The 17,086-nt window shown below is 40.5% G+C and overlaps 1 protein-coding gene and 1 pseudogene across 5 annotated transcripts in view; one reads left to right on the forward strand and one right to left on the reverse strand.

Annotated features, from left to right (window-relative positions):
• The first annotated feature begins 1,349 nt into the window (after positions 1-1,349).
• Positions 1,350-6,524, forward strand: LOC140128475 (tigger transposable element-derived protein 1-like; annotated as a pseudogene).
• A 1,099-nt stretch (positions 6,525-7,623) lies between these two features.
• Positions 7,624-17,086, reverse strand: part of MYO9A (myosin IXA) — a 90,597-nt gene continuing 81,134 nt past the window's right edge. For 4 of the 5 annotated variants that reach the window (XM_072147794.1, XM_072147795.1, XM_072147792.1 and 1 more), the window contains 9 exons: positions 16,784-16,976; positions 15,863-15,991; positions 15,664-15,769; positions 14,007-14,138; positions 13,652-13,775; positions 13,452-13,505; positions 11,203-11,390; positions 9,180-9,322; positions 7,624-8,884 (listed from right to left, as the gene is read on the reverse strand). In XM_072147794.1, the coding sequence (XP_072003895.1) occupies positions 8,475-8,884; positions 9,180-9,322; positions 11,203-11,390; positions 13,452-13,505; positions 13,652-13,775; positions 14,007-14,138; positions 15,664-15,769; positions 15,863-15,991; positions 16,784-16,976 (1,479 nt within the window). In that variant the 3' untranslated portion in view covers positions 7,624-8,474. The remainder of the gene's footprint in view (positions 8,885-9,179; positions 9,323-11,202; positions 11,391-13,451; positions 13,506-13,651; positions 13,776-14,006; positions 14,139-15,663; positions 15,770-15,862; positions 15,992-16,783; positions 16,977-17,086) is intronic. The other variant, XM_072147793.1, reaches the window with a different exon arrangement.

Here is a 17,086-nt window from a genome sequence, read left to right on the forward strand (position 1 = left end):
TCCAATGGCTTATAATTTATTTATTTCCCCTGACTTGCGGTCTCCCGCCTGTTACCCCGTTGCGATTGCAGAGAGGCAGCAAGAGTGAATAAATTATAAGCTAGTAGAGCCAAAAGGTGCTCAGCTGATAAAAGTCTGAGAGACTCGGACTATATTCGAGATTTTTAAACTCATTTTTAATCCTAATCAAAGCGCTATTCCTGGCAGATTTAGATGGAAGGAACAAGGAACATGTGAGTTGGACTAGTCCTTCCATCAGTGAATCTGATGGTAGATGTCCTTTAAAAAAAAAAACAAACAAACAAAAACATATACTCAAGTATATGCCAACCCCAGTACAACCAGAGGCCCCTAATTTACACAGAAAAACTGGGAAAACCTATTGACTCGATGTATAAGCTGAGGGTGGGAAACTGCATTGATCACATGGCCCCCCAGAATATAGCCAGCAGCCCCTTTGTATATAGCCAGTGCTTGCACCCCCCGTTTATAGCCAGTGCCTTCTCTTCAGCTCTGGCTCAGTTTTTGGCTCCCCGCGGCGCACTCTGTGATGTCAGCAAGCTGCTGACGTCATGGTGTGTGCAACGCAGCCACAAGGAGACAGAGCTGAAGACAGAAGAGCACCTTTTTCTGCACATTTTTTGAAGTGCAATGTCAACTCAATTGTAAAACATAACATAATGGGGATTTCTGATTAAAGGATAAATATCTATTAGCTGAAGTGACTACAGATGACATCTTTTAGTTCCCTGGCATGCCCATGCACTGCACTATCACAGCCAGCAGTGGCTCAATGTACAATTTTTGTTTCTTACTAGAGATAAGCGGACCCCACATTTGGGTATGGCCGTGCAACCAGGACATATTCCACCCCTGGCCCATCACAGCCATGGCTAGTTGGCAGGGGGATTAATTTTCTGGATTGGCTGTTCGACCAATCCGTCAATATGTTCGGGTCGCCCGGCAGAATGTGATTGTCAGGTCAGCCCATCTCTATTTCTTAGATTTCAATCTTGTAGCCTTTTTATAATGACTTCGGTGCTTTTTACCTCACTAAAGCATCTTGAAGGTTCATCCCCCTGCCGTGGACTCAAATAGACCTTCAATGACAAATCTAGTATTAATAGCAGAAATAAAAGTAGTCCTGGTCTTTATTCCCACTATTAACGAAACCTTTTGAATAAGTAATAACGACGCAGGGAATACAGTCAGAGAGAGTGAATGCAGCATTATTTATAAAAAAAAAAAAATAATTAAAAAAAAAAAAAAACCTGAAGTAGGATTTGCATACATTAGCCAGTACGGGGTACAGTTAAGCTCAAGACCTCAATAGCACCAAGACACTTTAGATGGAACTTCAGCTCATACTAGAGGAGAAAGACTTTGCAGGATGTGTAGAAGTGTTGCTTATAAATAATTATTCACTTGTGCCACATGACAAAAAGAAGCCTCATTCACAACTATCACAAAAAAACAAAGCCATCATTGATACAAAGTAAGGCAATTTCCCATATTGCTATGGGTTACCTCATGACCGAAACACCATGTGATAGAGCAGCTTCACATTAAGTTTGTGGATATAATATTTTATAACTAAAAGTTCAAGGGGTTTGGACACTTGAGATAATTTAACCCCTTAACGACTTGGCCTTTTTTAGTTTTTTCACTTCCATTTTTCACTCCCCACCTTCAAAAATCTATAACTTTTTTATTTTTCCACATAAAGAGCTCTGTGATGGCTTATTTTCTGCGTAACAAATTGCACTTCGTAGTGACGGTATTTAATATTCCATGGCGTGTACTGGGAAGCGGGAAAAAAATTCCAAATGCAGTGAAAATGGTGAAAAAACACATTTGCGATGTTTTCTTGTGGGCTTGGATTTTACAGCTTTCACTGTGTGCCCCAAATTACATGTCTACTTTATTCTTTGGGTTGCTACGATCACAGGGATGCCACATTTGTACAGGTTTTATAATGTTTTCATACATTTAAAAAAATTAAAACCTCCTGTACAAAATTTTTTTTTTTTATTTTGCCATCTTCTGGCGCTAATAACTTTTTCATACTTTGGTGTACGGAGCTGTGGGTGGTGTCATTTTTTGCGACTTTTTATGGCGTTTTCATTGCTATCATTGTTAGGACTGTGCTACCTTTTGATCACTTTTTATTAATTTTTTTATATTTTCCAAAATGGCAAAAAATGTCATTTTTGACTTTGGACGCTATTTTCCGTTACGAAGTTAAACGCAGTGAAAAACCGTTATTATATTTTGATAGATCGGACATTTTCGGACGCGGTGATACCTAATGTGTTTATGATTTTTACTGTTTATTAATATTAATATCAGTTCTAGGGAAAGGTGGGTTATTTGAATTTTTAGGTTTTTTTAATATAATTTTTTTTTTTTTTAACTTTTTTTTACTTTTACTTTAACTATTTTTCAGACTCCCTAGGGTACTTTAACCCTAGGTTGTCTGATCGATCCTACCATATACTGCCATACTGCAATATGGCAGTATATGGGGATTTTACTCCTCATTCATTACAATGTGCTGATAGCACATTGTAATGAATGGGTTAAAACGAGACAGCATCGGGTCTCACGAAGGCCCGAAGCTGTCATGGCAACGGATCACCGCTCCCCGTGACGTCACCGGGGAGCGAAGATCCGCGCCAAGATGCGGCGCCATCTTTTTGAAGTCTCCGGCAGCATTGCCGGCGGCGATCGCGGTGAAAGCACCCACGATCGGTGCTAGCAATATGCAGCAAAGACTTACCGGCTATGGAGAGGGCCCTCTCCATGCACCGGGACCCGGCGCGCGCCGTACTAGTACGGCGCACGTCGGGAAGGGGGTTAAAGGGGTTTTCCAATGAAAGAAAGTTCTCACATATAAATCCCCTAGTTATGTCTACACAATAAAGATCATTTTAACCCCTCACTTTACAGTTTTACTCAATTTTAATGCTGTTTTATCTGCTATGACTCAGTGACGGTCATTTGCTTAGATTATCAGGGTCCAGGGATCATCTACACTTTTATTTAGCTTCTGAACATTCTACTGGTATCTGACACTTAAAAAAGAGAGAGGAGACAGTTCGAAAATGATGTGATTCATGAGATGAATATAACACACAATGACTCTCTGCTAACACACTGTCAGCTCAGCTATATGCCTCCCTCCGTGATAAAGACCTTATCTGTCTGTAGCTTGTATTTGAACTTTGCTGCTTGCCAGCAGGATATGTCTGCGTCTGAGCTGGTCTTGTAATGCAAGGGGAATGGACAGGAGGCAGAGAACACTGCAGCGTGCAGACAAGAGAAACTATTCATGAGAAGAATCCAGCCATAGTTAGAAGACTTACAGTTGGATCCAGGGGCAACTAAAATTGTAAACACCAGGACTGATAGAGAAAAGTTGTAATTATATCTGTGAAATGCTGTATTTTTGTACAGGGAATTAGAGAATGCGTTATTGTTATCCTGGGTTTATCTAAGCATCTTGTTTTTATGAGAATATCCCTTTAAATGTATTTTATTTATATTTTATGTGATAGAGGAACACAAAGTATCCAGTATTTGTTGTGCCATGCTGTTATGTCATACAAGTGCCACACTTTTCAGTTTTTTAATGCGCAAAAGAATGTATCATTTTCTTTACATTTCAAAAATAATTAATGTTTCTACCACATGTGAGTTTCAGCAGATGTTATTGTTATACAATTTTCCAATATACTTTCTGTATCAATTCCAGAGTTTTTCCTAGATCTCTGCTTGCTGTTGTTCTATAGAGATCTTCTACATTTACTTCCAGTGGATAGAAAATCTGGCTATGGGGCTATGGTCATGTGATGTCACACAGGTCTAAGACTTGTTAGAATCACAGAGAGTAATCAGAGCTGTGTGATCTCACATGACATCAAATGCAACTTGTGCAACTTTTTATTATATAAAGAATAACATTTATTTGCTGAAACAGCGCAACCTTATTAAGTTTGTCATATTTAAAAATGAGGAAGTCTTCAAGGGGTAGAAATACTTTTGCAATACTGTATACAGGCAGTCCCCGACTTACGGCGTTTCGAGTTACGGACAACCCGTAGATACGAATGGGGCACTCGGCACCCCGCGAATGCGCAGTCCACTTCTCGGTTTTCACTAGTGCTGCGCCTCCTCATTGGGCAGGCCATCGAGGTGATGGGGATCGTTGGGCGGAGCGAGAGGCAGGAGGGCATCATGAAGGTGACTGGATCGTTGGGCGGAGCGAAAGGCTGGAGGGGGCCATGGAGTTGAAGGGGAACTCAATACGCTGACGCTGTATAAAGTAAGTAATTGCCGGCAGTATCGGGAGGTTCGGGTAACTAAGGATGCGTTCAATGGTGCAATCTCACGCTTCCTTAGTTACCAGCCAGTGCACTAGAAGAACTGCAAGCCGGAGATTGAAGGTAACTGAGGAAGCGTGAGATTGCATCAGCTAATGCATCCTTAGTTACCAGCAACCTGTGGGCTGTTCTAAATGCAGTAATTTGCATATTTGGGCAGCTACAGCTATTCTGTACAGAAGTGCATGAAGAAGTACAATCTGCTGGTATCAGAGGTGTGGCTATGGATGTGAACTCACCATTTAACCCCTCCTTTTACTCACAACCTCCAATACCAGCAGATTGTACTTCTTCATATGCATACTTGCAGAAGACATTTATTTGGTGACTGTTTTAGCCCCTGCTGTTCATGATGACAGGTAACTAAGGACACATATACTAGTGAGATCTCATGAGATCTCAAAATCACTTGTCCTTGGTTTTGAATAACAGTTACAGCTGCATCATTCCTGACTAGCCTGTGCATCAAGTAGCCTGCCATCTCTTCTTAGAGCGCCCAGACTTACAGCACTGTATTCTACAGTCCTTCTACAGTGCCCAGGCATACAGTACTTCATTGTAAACTACCTCAGGGGCTAGTGTTTCTTCCTGGTTACAGAAAAATCACTCCAGGGAGCCCAGGGTTGACAGTATTGTACAGCTTCTTCCACATTCAGGGTTACAGTACTGCATATTTTTTACCCTGCAACAATGCCACCTTAACAAAAATCTGATGGAAATGATGGTGATACATCGGAAAAAAGAAAAGCCATCACAATGGAAAATAAAGTAGAAATAATAAAGAGATCAGAGAGAGGTGAAACTCCATCATCCATTGGCAGAGAGCTTGGTTACAGCCGGTCTACAATTGGAACCATTTTAAAAGATAAAGTCTGAATAATGGAGCATGTGAAAGGCCATACTCCAATGAATGCTACGATCATTACCAAGCAACGCAGTGGCTTAATTATCGAGATGGAACGGCTGTTGATAGTTTGGATAGAAGACCAAAATCAGCGTAATGTGCCTATTAGTCTTTCCTTAGTGCAAGAAAAAGCACAAAGCCTGTACAATGATTTAAAAGCGACTCGTACGGAAGGTGAAGATTGCAGTGCAGATTTTATTGCAAGTAAGGGCTGGTTCAATCGCTTTAAAGAAAGAGCTCATTTGCATAATATAAAAGTTCAAGGTGAAGCAGCAAGTGCCAATATAAGTGCTGCAAGTGATTTTGGAGATTGCTGCAAGATATTTGGAGAGTGCTGCAAGATATTGGAAGGTATTATTGATGAAGGAGGTTATTTGCCAGACCAAGTTTTTAATGTAGATGAAACTGGATTGTTTTGGAAAAAAATGCCTGACAGGACCTACATATCGAAGAGGAAAAAAAGTGCTCCAGGACATAAGGCATCAAAGGACAGGCTGACTTTATTACTTGGGGGTAATGCATCTGGGGATTTAAAGCTCAAGCCTTTGCTAGTGTATCACTCCCTAAGTCCAAGAGCACTGCGTCATGTCACAAAGGCATCTCTTCCTGTTATTTGGAGAGCAAATACAGCAGCAATTTTTGAAGATTGGTTTTTGAACCATTTTGTTCCCGCTGTTAAACACTACTGCTTTGGTAAAACCATTTCATTCAAAATTCTCCTTCTTCTTGACAATGCCCCTGGACATCCAAATACTTTAGATGACATGCACCCAAATGTAAAGGTGGTATTTCTACACCAAAACACCACATCCATAATTCAATCAATGGATCAAGGAGTCATAGCCTCCTTTAAGGCCTACTATTTGAGAAGGACATTCTCTCAAGCTGTCAGGGTTACCCAAAACAACGAGATAACCTTAAAGGAGTTCTGGAAGAATTATAGCATTTCAGATGCCATTAAAAATATTGCGGATTCTTGGGATGAAGTGAAAGAGACAAATATGAGAGGAGTTTGGAACAAGTTGTGCCCCCACTTCACACAGTAATTTCTGGGTTTTACAGATTATGAAATTGCTGAAACCATGAAAGCTGTGGTTGCTATTGGTAATGATCTCCAGTTGAACATCAGTGAAAATGATGTTGTAGAGTTACTTGACTCCCATGGCAAAGAACTATCAAACAAAGATCTTATGGAACTAGAGCAACAGAGCTTGGAATTTACTAAGGAAAAACAGTAAATGGAAACGTTTTCTAAAAAAGAACTAGCAAATGCTTTTAGTCTCATTGAAGCAGGCATGGCAAAGCTAGAGGAACAAGATACTGATACAGAGAGGTTCAATAAAGTTTACCGTACAGTTACCGAAGGCCTGAGATGTTACAAGGCTATTTATGATAAGAAAAAGAAAAGCTCAGTGCAAACTTCCCTTGATGCCTACTTCAAGAAACCGACTCCAGCAGCAGAATCGGATTCTGACTCCCAGATACCAATCCCATCCTCCCCAAGTCCAACATCTTCTACCATGGTTGTTTAAGGCTGTACTTTATGGTTCATATGAATTTGAAAATGTTTAAGCGTTTACATATCCAGTGTTAAAGAAAACTTGTCCAAGTTGCATTTAATTTCTACCGTGCAAATTTTCCTTGGTTTTGGTTTGTATTTTTCAAGCTTATAGTTTCTGTTCTGATCCCCATCAAAAGGTTTCATCTCACTTTCTGAGACAACAAGCCAAAGTCTCCCCTAGGGTAAGAGAAAGTTGTCAAAGGTTATCAGAATTTTTTAAATCCTATTGTCACAGTGACAGAAAGTGAAATAAAATCTGAACAAGGGTATCAAAACCAACTTGACATTGTTGTTTACAGTATCCTATGCCATACAAAACAAAAAAAAAAAATTGTCAGGAGTTACTGTACATCTGCAAAATATACCAGTTCCGACTTACATACATATTCAACTAAAGTACAACCCTCCGGTCCCTATCTTGTACGTAACCCGGGGACTGCCTGTATATAAATGTCAATCTGGAAAGAGCAAACATAGGCCGACTGCACACAAATTTCTTCGACAGACAAATGCTGTTTTATGAGCCTTTGTGGAACTAGAGGAACTACAAAAGTCAGAGCAGGTCCTATTCCGGTCTGTTTGTGGCTTGGGCAGTCTTCTCAGATGCCAATGACACACCAGCCTCAAATAATGGACCGCAGATCCACTGTTTGTGACCCAATAAAGCCATGTTTGTGTGCAGGTAGGGTTTGGGAACCATTTCCATTCTATAGACATATTCTTGTGTATCCCTTCATTTTACAATAAGAGGTAATAACTACTTGAAGACAACACTCTGCAGCTTTGTTCATTTAATAAGCTCTGGGTTTGTTTGCAATGTAATAGATCTGACAACTGGAAATTTACACAGATTGTACTGAATACATGATAGCAAAGGCTCCCATAGCACCCTGCACCCCGGGTCATCTCCCAGATGCAGGACATTTACATTCGGAATGGAAGTGTCTGCTTTTTATGAGGCTCCGCAAGCTTCTGATGTGCTGGAATCTGCAGCCAGAAGGGTGATGTATGAAGACACAACTGCCCACTTTCTATATCCTCTTCTGCAGAAAAGAAGGTTTTACTTGAATCTACCAGATGTCCGAGCAGGTTATCTTCTCTTGAGCCCACACGCCGTGGATCCCACAAAACAAATGGAATTTACTCACTTGAGTGTTTTTTGCTGTTGATGTGGGTTCTGACCAAGAACGTATATTTTGATGAGGATGGAAAGGACAGAAGAAGAGGGGGTGACGTACCCCACAGATAAGTTGAGCCATGCAGATCAGGAGGCTTCAACCTTACAAAGCTTTGTTTAACCACAGTGCAGGTGCTGCTTTAAATTAAAGGGAATGGTTTATTTATATTGGGCTTAGAAACCACAAATAAAATTAATAATATTAATATAATAATATTTATAATAGAAGCCTCTCTCTGTTGATCAGTTTGTGTTGATAAAAGGAGTGTTAAACAGTCCTGTGGTGGGCGAGCTGGGTAAGGCTTTTGTTACATGTGGCCCGGCTGGTCCTTGATATGTGTTGGCAGCGCATGCCAAATGGTTGTCCTGGGTGCATGAGGCACCAGGATAAAGCTATGTGCGAGGGCACAGCTCTTGGCAAGAATGATCGAGGGAAACAATATACCTCTTTCAAACCATAAATTCATTGTTCCCAAACAAGACAACAGATTGTGAACTGCTGTCTGGTCCCAGAATCCTTTGCTCCCCACTGTCCGGAGGATCTCTGGGTTTTTGGGGAGATTGTTTGACATTCTTTAATTTCTGCCGTCCTTTCTCAGGATTAAAAGTTCCACGGCTTGTGAAATGTACAGGGGCCCCAGAGTCCTGAGAGTCCGATGACGTAGGTTCCCGGTAAAAGGGGGATTTAGAGTGTAAGTGGAACCTCTTCCTTCCCAGGTGGGGTAAGCAGGATGAAGCAATCGGAGAAGAAAGGTTGCGGTCCCCGCTGTCTGTGCTGTCATTTTCTCTCTTTGCTGGTCTCCGTACTCTTGCAATCTCTGTCCGTGGACCTCGCATGGAACTTAGGGCTATTGCTCTTTCTGTGGGATGTGAAACAGAAAGAAATAAGTGGCCGTGGTGCAAATATTTTATAGAGGCTGAGCTGGAGAGGAAAGCTTGACAGTGTCTGCTAAATGCCATAAATTAGAAGGGTTTCCAATTTACACATTGCTGGTATATTGCGAACATATACTTAGTAATGAGGGAATTGATCCACTTTAATTTATTGTATGGGTTTTGATGAATTGATTCACCTATTGTATTCTGTTGGCTGGTGAATCAGGTAGATTGATCCTCTTTTCTCTTAATAAAAATAAATATAGAATTTAGAACTACCTGCTCTGATGGACGCTGTTCCTTCAGACTCACAGTTCAGGTTCTCAGAGCTGTCTGCAGTCCCTAGAGATGCTTCAGACTCCAAGGTCTCATCATCTGAAGCTCGTGGCTCTAAAGCCAACATCTCATAAGCAAGTTCCTCCCTATTTTAAGAGACAGAAAAACATGTAAATAAAAGTAATTAACCATGAGAATAAAATGAGCAAATGTCATTCTTACATAATATATCCAATTGCATAGCACATCCTAGAAGTAAAGCTTACAGTTGTTGTTATAAAAACATAAAGAAATATTCTAAGGATTTTGTGCAGTTTTGAATGTAGACTATAAGGGTTTTCCTACTATAACCTCTCCTGATCCACCGTTATCAGATCGTAAGAGGTATTCAGAGCTAAAAGTATTGATAACCTATCAATACAATATGTCCTCACTATGAATTAGTGGGGGCTCAGTACCTAGCATTCCCACCAATTGGCTGATGGGAAAATGTAAAGGCCCAGTGAAGAACTATGGTATGTGTTACACGCATTGGGGTGCCTGGTGTCATCTCCTAGAAACAAGCACTTATATAGTTAATAGAAAAGTATCTTTTACATAACTACTTGGATGTTATGGTGGGTTTTAGGTCATAGCTACCCTTGCTTTGAATTAGTATGATGATGCGACTGTGCCTCAGTCAGCAGGGGGAGTGATAAACAGCCTGTCAACCTGCAGCACTGAGGGCCTCTGGTAATGCCCCCATAGCACTTCTGACTCATTAGCATCCCTCATCTATGCTATGACTAAGGACAGTATATCTGTCCGAAACACGTAAGCTGCTGTTGTCCCCCATTATGGGATGCTTTGTATTACCTATGCAACAATAAAGGATTGAAAACACAAGTGTGTGGAGCCTGGCTGGACCGTGTACTGTTTTCGTCTTAGGCTGTATGCTTCGCCTGCCAAGGATATGTGGGTCTGTCTAAACAAATAACTAATCTTGTCACCCAAAGCAACTAATAACCCTCCAGCCTTCGATATTCCAGAGCAGTTTTAAACATGGGAGCTGATCCAGGCATAGTGAATAAACAAGAATCATTTGCTTCTTTCAATAGAAACACATTCAGCATGGGGGATCTGTACTATCCTGCAATATGTTGCTCTATATAGATACATAATATATTGTGCCTGCTTGTTACTGACTGAAGTCAACATTGAATACCTAAGTATTAATGCACTACATTGGAATCTGCTCTTTTGTTTGGAATTGTAGCATGAAAACTTGAAAACAGAATAAAGAAAGAAATATTAATACAGGCCCCGCTTGTTGAATGGTCAATATACATTTTGAGAAAGGAAGAGAGGTTGCATTATAATCAGCATCATACGGTCTCAGCTAGCCTGTATATAATAATAATCACTGTGGGTAAAGATGTATACACAGCTTTCTAAATCAATGGAATCCCAAGGTTTTTTTTTTTGTTTTTTTTAACATACACAAATATTTATGTGCATGTATAAAAAGAATTATATACATACATATATATATACTTACAGGGGACCGTAAAATACGACAGTTACTTAAAGTTTCCCGCCAGTCCATTACCATGGATCCTTGTCTACCGTGTATTCAACTCCTTCAACAGTGTCTCATGACAAGGTAGCAAACAGCCCGAGAGGCCACTCTGCGGGTCACCGCTCCAACCTGTGACTGGATATGTGTCCCCTCATAGTGTTTGGTGTCAGGAGACATCCAGGAAATTGGTTGCAGTGGCGTCCCCAAGTAGACCCCTTTTGGGTATAATTTACATCACAGGACAAACCCTTTAAGGGTCATGCTGTTTACTTTTTTCCCAATATAGCAATACATTTTTCTTAATAGACCACTGTAAGGGCATTTATATACTGCTGGGGCAGAACATCCTAGGTATAGTATCCGCACCCATAAAAACGTATCTGAATATTACATCAAAAATTCTCTTATGAGTGCGGATTGACTGTATTGCCTTATATTAGAAACTTCACATTGTGGTTCCCCACTCACTTCTCCTTTTGTAGAGTCTCTATCTGTTGGGCCAGGACTCTTTCTTCTTGCTGCATGGCTGCTTCCTTCTGCTCTGAAGACTCATCTTCAGATGGAATAGTGGATAACCCATGGTCACTAGCGGTGTCTGGAGCAGGGGAACGCCCTGAAATCACAGGGCTCAGGTTTGAGCGAAGCCGTCCTTTTCCCTGAATAAAAAAAGAAAGCATGACCTCAAACAATGCCATAAAATGTGTGAGAGGTGGTCCGATTGGTATACATTTTCCAGTCCTATTAAAGAGCTTGGCGGGGGGAAGCAATGCCCCACCGGCAGACACCTCGGGGGAAGCAATGCCCCACCGGCAGACACCTCGGGGGAAGCAATGCCCCACCGGCAGACACCTCGGGGGAAGCAATGCCCCACCGGCAGACACCTCGGGGGAAGCAATGCCCCACCGGCAGACACCTCGGGGGAAGCAATGCCCCACCGGCAGACACCTCGGGGGAAGCAATGCCCCACCATTCAATTTAAGTATAAAATGAATGTCTTTCTTTCTCTACACTTTTATTTAGATATGACAAAACCAACAGGAGATCAACATGCAGTACTTGTAGCATATTGTAAAGACTATTTCCTGAGTGTTTTTATCCTATAGTTTTATCTCAGGATGCCAGTCACACTTACACTATTGAGTATGTAGTAATAGGAGAAGCTGTTACTACTTCCATTACTGCTGATACTCTTTAACTACTTCCCTTATTACTTTTTGGCATGCTTATAGTCTATAAATAAGGCAGATCTTAGATATGTCTGACAGATTATCCACTTCCACTCTCTACACAGCAAAATGGATGAATCAATTTTATCACCGACTGTTGGCGAGATGAGAAAAATAAAGCCAGCCAATATGTTTGATAAAAGACAACAAAGGACTACTATACAAATTAGATAATCAGTGGAACCTGATGATTTTGGTGGGACTGACCAGTGATGTCAAATCTGGACCAAAGACACAGAGAGTGTTGAGACATTGTGGTGAATCATTAATACTATACACAGAGTGGACCATGCAAACCACCAAAACAAGGTAAATGTCAGCACACAAAGCAAGCTATAAAATATTCAAAGAGAAAAAGAGGTGTGCCAATAGACAAAATTATGTAAAAAAGTGATAAATCTTTATTTCAACAATAGAAAAACTCCATCAAGGCACGAAGGACAAGTTAAAAACAATTAAAAAACATACACGAGTCAAAATGTTTGGCACAACCAGGTAAGGTTCAACAAACAAACACCTCCTCCATACAGTGGAACCTGGCCCCTAGTATGATACAATTACAATAGAAGGATGATTAAGGCCCAAGCAGTAGTGGAGGACGTGGAGGACTCCCCACACGTTCCGTCTCCCAAGTGGAGACTTCCTCAGGGGTGAAAAAGACTCCACTTGGGGGACGGAACGCATGGGGAGTCCTCCACTACTGCTGAGCCGCCCTGTTGACTTATTGTACTGATGCCTGCCTGCTGACCACTGACTCGTAATGTATACTTACCCATTCATCCTATAGCCGCACTATGATTGTTATGGCAGATGTATCTTCATCTGTTCAGGGTCATTAGACAGCTTGGGCCTTAATCATCCTTCTATTGTAATTGTATCATACTAGGGGCCAGGTTCCACTGCATGGAGGAGGTGTTTGTTTGGTGAACCTTACCTGGTTGTGCCAAACATTTTGACTCATGTATATTTTTTTAATTGTTTTTAACTTGTCCTTCGTGCCTTGATGGAGTTTTTCTATTGTTGAAATAAAGATTTATCACTTTTTTACATAATTTTGTCTATTGACACACCTCTCTTTTTCTCTTTGAATATATTATGGTGAATCATGTCACTAAATTGTCATATCTAATAGGTCTCTGCTGCAATATCTTTCTAACGAAACAAAACCATTACTTTTCTGCTGGGATGAAACATTACAGAAAATATGCAGTAAGTACGAAATGCTGAAAAAAAACATAAAATGTTATGGGACACATGAAATCCCGTTGAGACCACATGTGATTGGTGAGTGAAGAACCATGCACAAGGGGTATGTATTATACAGACAGGGTTATGTGTGCCCTGGAAGGGCAGGTCTTGTGGATATACAATGAAACTAAGATGGGGATAAACATGCCATTCAAGTGAAGACAGAACAGTGAGTGAGGGCGCTCGAGTGGATGGGGACACAACAAATGAGCGTCACAGACAGCCTGGTCTTAGTATACATACCGGCAGGGTGCTGCGATTTATGCTCATAAATCTAACTGCAATTAGTACAGGTTTCTGGATTGAAAAAGGAAATGAAAGGAAAGCAGAAGGTTAGAAGCAAGAGAGTAGCCAAGAAGATGATGAGCAGAGAGGGCAAGTGTGAGCGTGTTAGTTGTGATGGAGTTTGTAGTGGGAAAAGTGGGACAACTCCATTTTCTTACCATGGATCTGCGGATTAGAGACAGGCGACTCTTGGCTTTGTTCTCTGCAAACTCTAGACTGTTGATATCCTTCAGACGTGCTTTATATTTATTGATCTGCTCCACAACTATCAGCTCGACACAGCTATTCAGAGACAAGTACAAAGGAAAAAGGTCTCTATAAATAATAGTGCTGCACAGAATGACATTTACACTATATGAAATAAAATGTGGGGAGTATAGAGAGCAAGTATGAATAACTACAAGCCACTAGATCACAGGAACTGCACAAGACACTTGAGTAACAGTTCTGCATTACATACACATGGCACTAGGAAGAAAAAAACAAACAAGACAGCAATCTTATGATTCTTACGCTGTGGTCTTGCCAATATCCTGTACACTCTGAAGTGGGTCTGTTGTGTCTGGACAACGAAGAATACATGGGGCAAACACAATTGCCAGGGCATTGGCAGACATTCGATTGGTTTCTTCTTGCTGGGCGATCCTAAAATATTAAAAATTAGGGGTTAATAAATAGAGATATACTAGAAATATTAGAGATAATATTAGAATTTATAAAGTACAAATACAAGTAGAACAATACACAGTGTCACATACACAACACAAACCAACCTAAATACTTATTGAAAAATATACAAAAAGTATAAAAGTAAGTAAAGTGAACAGAAAAAAAAAGTACAAAAGTAAGTAAAGTGAACAGAAAATCACTTGATGTCCATATATCAGTACTTATCCAAATGGCATAAAAGAAAAAAGTTTACATAAAAACCAGGAGACAAAGTTTGTCACATGAAGTCCGGAGGCCTGCTGTCTGGGAGTCACGTGACCCACACTGAACGGCAAACTTTAACAGGGTAAGTATAAGACCCTAATAGGGTCATCCATATTAAACTTGCCCTGTTAAATTATGATATGAGTTGGTAACCCTTTTTACTTTCCCATGAAAGATTTAGATCATCAAACAAATGAGTTATTAAAAGAGTTAAATGGTCTTTAGGAGTGAGGCAAACGTAAAATGTCAATTGAGGAGCGAGGGATACGCCATATATTTCTACGGAGAATGATCCATCTACTCCAAATTTTGTCAAACCTAACTAGAAAGTTTTTGTTGTTGTAGTTCCACCTCTTTAGTGGAGAAAGTTATTCCCAGAAGAGGTAGATAAGTGGCTATCCTGTGTATGGCTATCGCTCTCTTGGTGGAATCTGACCAGCATACATCCCACTTTCCGACAGAGCACAGTCCTGTGGAAAGGTGCCAAGGTTGGCATCTTCCTCCTTGATCCTAGTATGCGAGACCAGGCGAGTTAACACTTTTTGGTTGGTCTGTGGAAAGGGACACATGTGCTGTTCAGAATCCACTGATGGAGCACAATGCAGTGGACAGGAGTCCTTGCATCATACAGTAATATGATGGAAGGACACCCTGTCTGTTGGCTGAACTGGAATGCCAACACTACAACAACTGTTACAGTACCAATGCTGCAGTTTGGCCTTACAGGTCTCCCTTTCATAAGCATACGGCATAAAAGTATAAATATATCTGGACTCAAATACCAGGATCTTGGAGGAAGATACCAACCTGTACAATTTAGGAAAGGGACACCCATCTCATGATATCCCCAAAATCCCCCTAATCCCAGAGTAAATGTGGAATCTATCAAAGTGTACACCTTCTGTGAAATATACTGCTGTTTAGTATTTTATAATAGTAAACGTAATGGCTCACTGATTCTGGCTGTCTATAATTATCTGCCTGTATATTACAGAAGGAATTTGGCCTTTCCCGAACACTGGACAGGGAAACCTTTCAAGGGAGATTTTTAATAAGAGCTGAAAACAAACCCTAATAAAGTTTATTAAAACAATCATTTTACATTACACATATTCCATTTTTAATAATTACACTATAATCACTAACAATTATTTGGCCACATAGTAAATGCAAATGTTGAACAGGAAGAGATAATACAGAATTCTAAATATAAGTTACAAAATTAACAAAAATGTACCTGACAAGATGAAAGATAAGTCTCTCCAAAGTACTAAGATGCGTCCGGGAGAGTTGGTCTATTACAGAATACACTCCACGCACAATTTCCTTTCTCTCACCAAGGCCTTAAAAAGACAAAAATGGGGATACATTTTAGTTAAAATTAAGCAGAGACAAGCATGGGAGCAGAAGGTGCCTCCATAACTGCCTGCCATTACCCATAGATCTAAGAAACTCTTCATACAGCTCAAACGTCATCAGAGGATTGGGAAGTTCCCGCAACCATTGCTTGAAAACACTGGCAATGACATGGATATTGTATTCATCCAGATTTACACTGTCGATATCTGCAAGACAGGGAAATCATAAAGGAAAAGAACATTGTAAACACCCGAAAGTGTCGCTTCAAAACAAAACGGGAAATTGGTTACAATACTTCTACCAAATATATACAACATTAACGTGGATTGTCCCATGGACTTTTCTGAGCACAACTTTTATACCTTATACAAATAACTTTTTCATCATGCTTTGCCTTTACATTGCTATATTTCTTGGCATTCCCTCCTTGCTTAGATTTTTTAGGAGAATCTAGCTGTCCTCCCAGCATACAGAGATGGCACTAGCTGCCTGTGATGCTTTCCTGATGTACAGAGATGGAGAAATAGAACAGTCATAATGGTGTCTGATGAGAGCAGAGAGGAGGGTGCCCTGGATGGAAGTGAATGCCTCTCCATAGCCACACTCCTACTTTGTACATCAAGTAAGGGCTGCAGGGATCGAAAACAGCATTTTTTTATTTTCTATTTTTTTCCAATATAAACAAATTTCCGCTTTATCACCCCATAAGATCCACTTACGTTCACAGATGGTTAGGAAGGCAGAGAATACCAAGGCTATCCCTCAATTAGCTCGCCCTTTAGACTGCAGTAATATGATATCTTGTTGGTATGTGAAAGGGAAGCACCATTCATTGGGATAAATAGAAGACTAAATGTCATCGGTCACGACGACCAACAAACTGGAGTGATGCAAGTGGACATTACAAAAACATAAAATTTATTTTATCACTTTATTATGCTTCTCTGTTCCCCTGAGCTGAATATAATAGCCTCAAAAAGAGAATAGTAGCTGCTCACCTGTGTCAAGGATTTGCCGCAGTTCACGAATCTTATTAGTGGAGCCAGGTTTCCTGTATATTCCCTCTGTATATAAGCCGTGCATTTCGATGTAACTGATAAGCTTCTCGAGCAGCACAGGAACAGTCCGATCTTCATTAGTGAGACGTGACAATTCCACCCCAAAGTGCCGGTTGGACAGCTCATGGTCATACTAATAGTGATAGAAAAGAGACAACGTTGTAAGGATGAAACAAACTCCTCTTTACATGTGTCAATGAAACTTGTACTCTTTAATTCTATTTTACTATGCAACAAAGTTTA

Source organism: Engystomops pustulosus, chromosome 4, assembly GCF_040894005.1.
Source record: "Engystomops pustulosus chromosome 4, aEngPut4.maternal, whole genome shotgun sequence".
NCBI classification, from domain to species: Eukaryota; Metazoa; Chordata; class Amphibia; order Anura; family Leptodactylidae; genus Engystomops; species Engystomops pustulosus.